The sequence below is a fragment of the Populus euphratica genome, unplaced genomic scaffold (genome assembly GCF_000495115.2).
Source record: "Populus euphratica unplaced genomic scaffold, PopEup_1.0 scaffold1829.1, whole genome shotgun sequence".
Lineage (NCBI taxonomy): Eukaryota > Viridiplantae > Streptophyta > Magnoliopsida > Malpighiales > Salicaceae > Populus > Populus euphratica.
Genome location: NW_011501663.1, coordinates 25059 through 33619, shown reverse-complemented (window position 1 = coordinate 33619; position 8561 = coordinate 25059). Strand labels below are relative to the sequence as shown.

General features: G+C 33.7%; 2 protein-coding genes across 3 annotated transcripts in view; both read right to left on the bottom strand.

The window, feature by feature from the left end:
• Positions 1-2511: 2511 nt before the first annotated feature.
• LOC105118236 (ankyrin repeat-containing protein At3g12360-like) lies at positions 2512-4378 on the bottom strand. 2 transcript variants are annotated; one of them, XM_011016136.1, is made up of 3 exons: positions 4068-4377; positions 3658-4028; positions 2512-3261 (listed from the first exon to the last, which is right to left on the bottom strand). In XM_011016136.1, the coding sequence occupies exons 1-3, from the start codon at positions 4321-4323 to the stop codon at positions 2614-2616; spliced, it is 1275 nt and encodes a 424-aa protein (XP_011014438.1). In that variant the 5' UTR covers positions 4324-4377; the 3' UTR covers positions 2512-2613. The 2 variants fall into 2 exon arrangements, with proteins under 2 accessions (XP_011014438.1, XP_011014437.1); XM_011016135.1 differs by having other exon boundaries at positions 3658-4378.
• Positions 4379-4505: 127 nt separating this feature from the next.
• The window catches only part of LOC105118237 (uncharacterized), a 25514-nt gene continuing 21458 nt past the window's right edge, over positions 4506-8561 (bottom strand). Inside the window, exons 3-8 of the mRNA XM_011016137.1 lie at positions 6728-6789; positions 6476-6625; positions 6237-6343; positions 6172-6181; positions 5876-5923; positions 4506-4855 (exon numbers count right to left, since the gene is read on the bottom strand). Of these exons, the coding sequence (XP_011014439.1) occupies positions 4506-4855; positions 5876-5923; positions 6172-6181; positions 6237-6343; positions 6476-6625; positions 6728-6789 (727 nt within the window). The remainder of the gene's footprint in view (positions 4856-5875; positions 5924-6171; positions 6182-6236; positions 6344-6475; positions 6626-6727; positions 6790-8561) is intronic.

Genomic DNA, 8561 nt, shown 5'->3' with positions numbered 1-8561 from the left:
GGAGTGGAGTCGTCGTCCGACGTCGTGTAGAGACAACGTGAATAGGTATCAAACTAGATATGTAAAATATTTGAAGAGGTTGGAAAAATCATGAGTTTTAAAGGGTTAAATGGTGTGCTTTTTTTGGAATTTGGGTTTCATTTAAGCTCCTTTGTTTTCAGGAAAGTTATTTCCTTTTATAAAGTAAATTGTGGGGAAAGTGAATTTCTAGAAAATGAATTATTTTTCGATGTTTGGTAGTGTTATTGATTGAAAACTTGTTATTCTCATAATCTAATTTTTAGTTCTTTTTAAATAAATAATATATAAAAAATAAATGAAAATAAAAATAAAAACGAATGAATAAAAAATAATTTGGGAATTGAGTTAAGATAATAAGAATGAAATTATAAATTTAAGAGTCAATTTAGTCAAAAATTAAAAGAATTAATAAGTTTATGGACTTAATTAAAATTTAATTTATTTAATTAATGCAATTAAGGGCTTAATTAAAAAAATACCAAAATTTGGGGCTGATTTGGTTCAAAAATGCAAAAAATTAAAGTCCAAGAACCAAAGTGCATAAGGTGTGATACCATAGGGGGGTTAATTGATTTTTTCAGGGGTAATTTTGAAATGCTTAAAAGTTGAAGACTTTTAATTAAACTTCGATTTATTTAATTAATGCAATCAAGGGCTTAATTAAAAAAATACCGAAATTTAGGGCTGATTTGGTTCAAAAATGCAAAAAATTAAAGTTCAAGAACCAAAGTGCATAAGGTGTGATACCATAGGGGGGTTAATTGATTTTTTCAGGGGTAATTTTGAAATGCTTAAAAGTTGAAGACTTTTAATTAAACTTTGATTTATTTAGTTGATGCAATCAAGGGTTTAATTGAAAAAATATCAAAATTTGGGGCTGATTTGGATTGAAAATGCAAGAAATTAAAGTTCAAGGACCAAAGTTCATAGGTAGTGATACCAATGGGGGTTAATTGATTTTTCTAGGGGTAATTGTGAAAGAATTAAAAGTTGAAGAGCCAATGAAGCTTAATTGATTAAATTGGAAACCAAGGACTGTTTGGTAAATGGCTCTGAAATACAGGGGTTCAATTGCAATTGATCCAGGGTAAAATTAAAAAAAAAAGATTTCTGTGAGGACCCAATTGCTAAATGTCAAACGTTTAGGGGCAAATTGGAAATCTGCATTTCACGTGAAAACGGCGCCCTTTCAAAACAAACCATTCATCTCCTTCGTCCCACCGATTCAGCGGAAACTACAGCAGATCGTGGGTCGCGTCTCAGCTGCCCACAATCCCTCTCGCCTACAAGAAAAAGGAAACAAGCAGGAGGGGGAATAGAGAACGAGCAGGGGGAACGAAGCAAACACAGAGAGGACAGAACACAGGGGAACAGAACGAACAGGAGGACAGGGAGAGAGAAAGGGAAAGAAGACAGATACAAACGAAGAACGAATACAGAGAAAGTGAACGAAAACAGAGATAGATATGGAAGGGAAAAAAGACCAGAGAAGAAGATCAAGAACAGAGAGATAAAGAGAACCCAGGAGAACACAAAATAAACGAAGAAAGATTTCTGGGCTTTCTTCCAGGACTCCAGCAAAGGAATGTCTGTTGTCTCCTAAACAACAGATCACCTAACCACCCAAAAACAAAGGAAACAGAGACGGACACAAACAGAGACAGAGAGAATAAGAAAAGCAAAAAGAAACCAAGCAAGGAAAAGCAAGACAAGAAGAGAATCACCAAAAAAAAAAAGCAGAGGAGAAGAAAGTAGCTTCGGCTAGCCAGAACACCTTCGCCACCATCTCGTCCCCAAGCGTTCCAGCATCCAGCACCAGGTAAGCTGCGTTTTCCCTCCCCTTACATTTTAATTACCTTGTTGCTGTTCACGCGCGCCTGCAGATAAAAAAAATACGGGGTTACTGGTTTGGGCCAGTTGGCCAGTAACCGGTTAGCCTGCTGGATCCAGCCCATATGAGTCTTGCCACCCATATAATTCATCAGTAAGGCCGTAGAATACAATAAATAGTCCCCTTAAGCTGATTGAGAAAACAAACTTGTACGTGATTGAGAAAATCAAAGAGAGATATCCATTAATAATAATAACCATAAACTTACACCCAATTTTATTACAAGTAACCCTTTGAAGCAACATTTTAGTCTTAACTTCGTTAACTTAAATACCAACTTATTACACACTATATGTACCTATGGTAACTTAATTATTAGATAAGATTCTAAAATATAGTTTATATTATTTTATAATGCATATTTCAAATAAAAAATCTTTAAATTTAAAATTTATAAAACCCATATTATTATATATTTAATTTTTATTAAATAAATAAAAATAATAAAATTCTTGTAATCACTTAATAATCAAAACTATGATATTATATAAAAAAATTATCTCAATATAATAATTTAAATTATTAAAAAAAATATAATTTATATTATTTTTTAACATAAAATTATTACAAAAAAAAACAACTTAATAAATATCACTAAATTGAACAACCAAACATTCTGTAACACTCCATATATAACAAGGAAAAACCTGGATGCCACTTTAGTCTCCAATATTAATCAAGTCCAGCTTTTTTCCTTTTTCTTAAGACCGAGCATTTTCCCCCACCGTATGGCAAGGGACATAAAACGGTGCTCGAGCTTTCCTGGTTTTCTTGAGAATGTTGAATGTAGAGCCCATAAATGAGACGTACAGATTAAATTGCATTATTGCAAATACTAAGACTGGAAGGAATGCAGCAATGGAAAGGAGTAATGTTGTCAACTTTTTCTCTGACTGAATGAGTATCAAGATTGTGGCCCCAAAAGATAGCATGGTCGTTATCACAGCAAAGAAGAGGAATGTGAAGCCAGCAAGAAGTTTCCGAGGAAGAGAGATGTGAAATTCTTGTTGCTCAAATGGAGAGGTCAACAAAGACAGAAATACCACAAGCGAAGTCAAGGAGCTTGCTAAGGAAAGAACATCCGAGACAGTGAAAACCAGAAAATAGGGAGAGTTGATGAAGTTGGGCGTGCCATTATCATCAGAACCTCCGGGCACAGTATATGCAGCTGCAAAGACAACAGTAGCAACAAGTGCAGCTACTGTGGAACAAGACTGAGTCGTTTCCTTGATCCATTTTTGTGCATTTTCCAGTTGGTCCTTGTGACTCTCTTTGAAGAGCTCTTCTGCAGTCTTGCCTTCATCGTTCCGAAGCGTGACATAATGAGAAGGAATTACCTCGCGCACTTGCTGCAATAATCGGGAGATAAATATGACTGTTATATATATATATATAGACACACACACACACACGTATTACAGAAATGCTATTACTAGTGCAGATAATTTTTAATGTGAACAATATTTAATTTTTTCCCCCAGTAGTTGGTTCAGCCTGATGTCTTACGTAGGTTCGAGTTTTGTTATCGCTTTTGGAGAGGTGACATCTCTACGTTTCATTAGCATTCAAATTGAATTTTTTTACAGTTTAACGGTTTTTCTATAACCTTAATTGGATTGGATAACATGGTTGAAACATATTTTTTAACAGGATTTGTGCTCTTATACACCAAATGGATAATCTAGTATCAAGTCTATGAATAAATTTTATCCGGAGGTAAAGACAAAGGGATAAAAAGGGCTCACCTCAAACCATCGCAACTCCTCCTGAAGTTTAAGTGCAGGCCCAGGCTTGGTTCCTCCTCTGTAATGCTCCATATCTGCAACATGGTGCAACAATGTGTTGCCCGTATTATCAATAACTCGTCGCAGTCTAGCCAATGGTATTTTCTGATGCTTCACAAGTTTGAAGATCTTTTTCTGGCGATGGATGACGGCCACATCCAAAATGCTCTGACCCTTGTCATTGAGCTTCTCAACAGCATGGGGATATAGTTTTATTATCTCCCACACAATCTCTTCTATTCCATTTCTAGCTGCAATCAACAATGGGACTTCTTCTATTTCTATTTTTTCTATTTCTATTGCTTTGCTAGTGATTTCAGAAGTGTGCCCCAAATAAGAGAGCTCGTTCTCTCCCTTTTTAATTGCCCCCCCGCCCATTCCCTGCTCTGCTTCTTTTCCTTTATTTTGTTCTCCTTGCATAACTGTTGATGAGGGTGGACCAGTTTGTTTTACTTCTTGTCCTTCCTCTGTTATGCTGATGCTCCTCCATGACTCATCTTTCTTTATTAGGATTTTGACAAGTCGTAAAGCGAATACATTCGTTCTTTTCTGGTTCCAGAATCTTTCTAGCCTTGCTGGCCAATATCCTACATCATGTTCATGTGAAAAGGGAACGAAATTAAACATGGATGAGAGCTAGCCATTTTTATGAAGTAGAAAGAAATGTTCATAATAATAATAAAATGTGAAAAGATAGAGACATGCTAAAATTAGTTGAAGCACAATTAATTATCATATAGAAAACAAAACAACAGCAACATCTAAGTCATGCCGTTTGTCAATATTTATTGGATTTCTTACCAAAATATTTATTGACAATCTTCTATTCCATTTCTAGCTGCAATCAACAATGGGACTTCTTCTATTTCTATTGCTTTGCTAATGATTTCAGAAGTGTGCCCCAAATAAGAGAGCTCGTTCTCTCCCTTTTTAATTGCCCCCCCGCCCATTCCCTGCTCTGCTTCTTTTCCTTTATTTTGTTCTCCTTGCATAACTGTTGATGAGGGTGGACCAGTTTGTTTTACTTCTTGTCCTTCCTCTGTTATGCTGATGCTCCTCCATGACTCATCTTTCTTTATTAGGATTTTGACAAGTCGTAAAGCGAATACATTCGTTCTTTTCTGGTTCCAGAATCTTTCTAGCCTTGCTGGCCAATATCCTACATCATGTTCATGTGAAAAGGGAACGAAATTAAACATGGATGAGAGCTAGCCATTTTTATGAAGTAGAAAGAAATGTTCATAATAATAATAAAATGTGAAAAGATAGAGACATGCTAAAATTAGTTGAAGCACAATTAATTATCATATAGAAAACAAAACAACAGCAACATCTAAGTCATGCCGTTTGTCAATATTTATTGGATTTCTTACCAAAATATTTATTGACAAAAGAAACAAAATCTTGTATCGGTTACCCTCCAACAAAATGGATTTCACCCACTTTTGAAGCGCACTCCTTGACCCTCGAATCTCAGGTTGCTGTTGTTAATTTTCTATATGATAATCACCAAAATATCCAACGATGTACGATTAGATCTCCAAACTAAAAATTTATCGAATTAAGTATCTGACTTATTAATTAAACTTTTTCTTAACTAATTCTTTCTATCCACATCCATTAAATGGTTTTAATCGCAACAAAAACTCAATTAATTAACCTCTTGATTGTTAAGTTATTGAAGATGTAACATCAAATCCCATTTATCAAGCCTAAGGATTATGCAAGTAAAAAAACTCATTTCAATGTAAAAATTTAAACCATTAAATCAGATTTAATTTCATGAATTGTTTTATTTAAACTCACCAATACACTTTCGTGCGTAAGCGATAATTATGAGATCTAGCTCAATTAGTATTAGAACCACCAATCTCGCATAAATAAATAATATGAATAAATCATCCACCATGATATTTAAATCTTTTCAATGAAATATAAAAATAATTATCAATTAAGTTTAATATAGTGGATGATCGATCAAGTGAAGATCATAAAATCCAATTCGAATCACAAACCTCAAAAATAGGTTATAATTCCAGTCAGAATCACCAATCTCACATTATACTAATTCATTAACAAATGAAAATATACACATCTTTAAGAAAGTCCTTTAATCAAAGTCAATTTGTTAAACAAGAAAAATAAACACATAAAAAGAGACGGTTTGAAGAAAAAGTACCTTGAGGCAAAAATCTGCAACGTAATAGATTACTTATCATTTTTGACTCTGCAGACGGGAAATGTAACACTTGTAAAATTTGGAGGAAGGAACATAACATGTCAAAGTTTGTAGGATTTAAACCTTCCTTTAAAAAAAAAAACAAGAAGAAAGAAAGCGAACAGAGACTGACTACATGATTCAAGTATTTGGTCACGCCATGAAATTGAAAATTCTTATGATTCCTGATGAATTTCAACATGAATGAGATATATTCAAAATTCAAAATTGAGAAGTACAGAGATTGTGTCCAATACCATTGGGGACCTTTAAATTGTTGAGTAGGTTGCTGCGCAGAGTACCGCTCTCAAGATCTTTGGACCTTTAAATTGTTGAGTAGGTTGCTGCCCAGCGTACCGCTCTCAAGATCTTTCATTTCCCTGCACCAAGTTTGTGATTTTACCTCGTGATGACGTATAACAGGAAGGCCTGCAACATAATTTAGAGTTCAAATTAATTATAAATATGTATATGTATTTGCATTTGTCCATGGTATTCGATCAAGAAATATGCATGTAGGCAATACTGCAAGGTCTAATAATGTGGTTGGAGTAGGCATACAACTGTAGATGAGTCTTTCAAATATGCCCATGGGATATCCACTCTCAAAACCAGTTGGCATTTCGGCTAGAAGTTTCAGGGCCGTTCTGCCCATTTTGTCCTCCAAGTTGTGGAGCGATTCATCCAGTTCTAGCAGCAGCAAAGCTGTTTCTGCATTCATGAAATTAGGAATAGAAAATTTATACAATGTCTTATATATGTGTGTATACTTTTTAAAATTGAGAATTATATAAAGAGAGGAATAATTATTACCAAAGTGTTGCCCTATGATAGCAGCGCCGAGGATGGACAGGCCATCCTTCGATCGCTGGCGGTGAATTGATAATATGCAGCCATTATAATCCACGCATTCTTCTGGTTTGGACGCTATTAAAATCTCCACTATTTTTGCCTCACCAAATCCAGCAGCTGTAAACAATGGGGTTTCACCGAACTCATTTGGAATGGAAATTAGTTCTGGACAACGTTCTACCAAGAGCACTACGGCCTCATAATTCCCGTAGATGGTTGCCTCGTGAAGAACCGTATTTCCAAATTTGTTTTGTGTCTTTGGCAAAAAGAATTCTCTTCCCTCCATGATTTCAAATAAATCTTTAAGTGGTCGCTCTACGTTACTGTGCACAGCTAGATGAAGTCCAGAATCTAAAGAGAGCGTAACAGGAGAGTACAAAAAATCGAAATGATTCTTATAGTAGTCAATCATGCTTTGCCAGTCTCCATTCATGGCTGAAATGATTCTTTATAAGGTGTCTCCAGTATCATCTCAGAATCCATATTTGCTCTCTACATAAAATTATGCAAGTAACTATCGTTAATGAACAATCTCAACTCAAAGCTAATTAAATTGTTGGGTGAAATCATGTTTAGTACTGTTATGTTTTGTATTGTACATGATACTTTGTTGTTTTCTTTCTCTCTTTGTATAGTCACTATTTTACTGGCTATAAGAGATATTAATGAAGTTCTCGACTTGGAAAACAAAATTAGGAAGAAAGCAGTAAGCACTGAAAGAGAACTGTAAGTATATCTTACCTTTTAGTAATGGAAATGGTCGGACTGCTCCTCTACCTAGCTCTTGCTAAAATAAATGTCAACAAGAAAACTTGTTTTCGGAGAGATGACGATAAAGACACAACCTAGCTTGTAGTTTGGGAAACCTTTATATGCAATCCTTTAAAGAATGGTTCCATGTTAAAAAGAAAAAGGCAAGTTAGGATCTGTGCGTTGCTTGTTTAGTTTATAAAGTGAAACTATTATGAGAATATTATTATGAGAATATAATTAATGAAGCTCAATTTCTATTTATTTTTTTTATAAAAATGATGGAATCAAATATATTAATTTCTAATACATCCCTCTTTACTTTATTTACTTAGTCATTAAAAAACTTCAGCCTTGTAAAGTTTTATATTAAATTAGATTGCTGAAAAACTCAAGTCTTGCAATGTGTGGTCCATTGAATAATTTTTTTATATTCGTTTATATTTTTTATATTCATTTAATATGGGATATGATTGCTAACAAATGAGACTCTAAAAATTATATGATTTTATATTAACTTTCTAAAAATCATATATCACTTTATATGATTCAAATTCTTGCTTCTAAAATAGGCAAGCAAAAAAGAAAAAAGTAAATTATTACTTGTTATCTCCTTTTCTTTTGGAATAATCCTACTTTAATTGTTCTCAACTGCAGCAACAAGGAAAAGACAAGACACAAATAGAAAGAGATGTTGGCTTATTATAAAAGTAAATCAAATAAAAATTAGGCTATTTAATATATCCAATAGATCGATGCAAGTTTGTATAAAACTAGGTTTAAAGAATTGAATCCATTGCTTCAAATAAGAATTAGCTTTAGTATGCCAAATTATAATCTATATTATTCCATGTATAAAAACTCCTTGCATTATGATAAAATATTGTCCAATCCTTTTATCAATACTTTCCACTATTGAAACAAATCATCCAATAAATGAGTTATGCATTATGATAAAATATTTGTAATTGAAAAAGGTTGGTTGTAAAACCTTATATCATTATCTTTACTCAAAAACTTAAGTTTTTATATATATAATTTATAT

Coding starts and splice junctions, on each gene's coding strand:
- LOC105118236 (XM_011016135.1), bottom strand. CDS start 4,323: ATGTTTAATTTCGTTCCCTTTTCACATGAACATGATGTAGGATATTGG. Junction 3,262..3,657: donor AGGAGTTGCGATGGTTTGAG/GTGAGCCCTTTT, acceptor CGATTATTGCAG/CAAGTGCGCGAGGTAATTCC.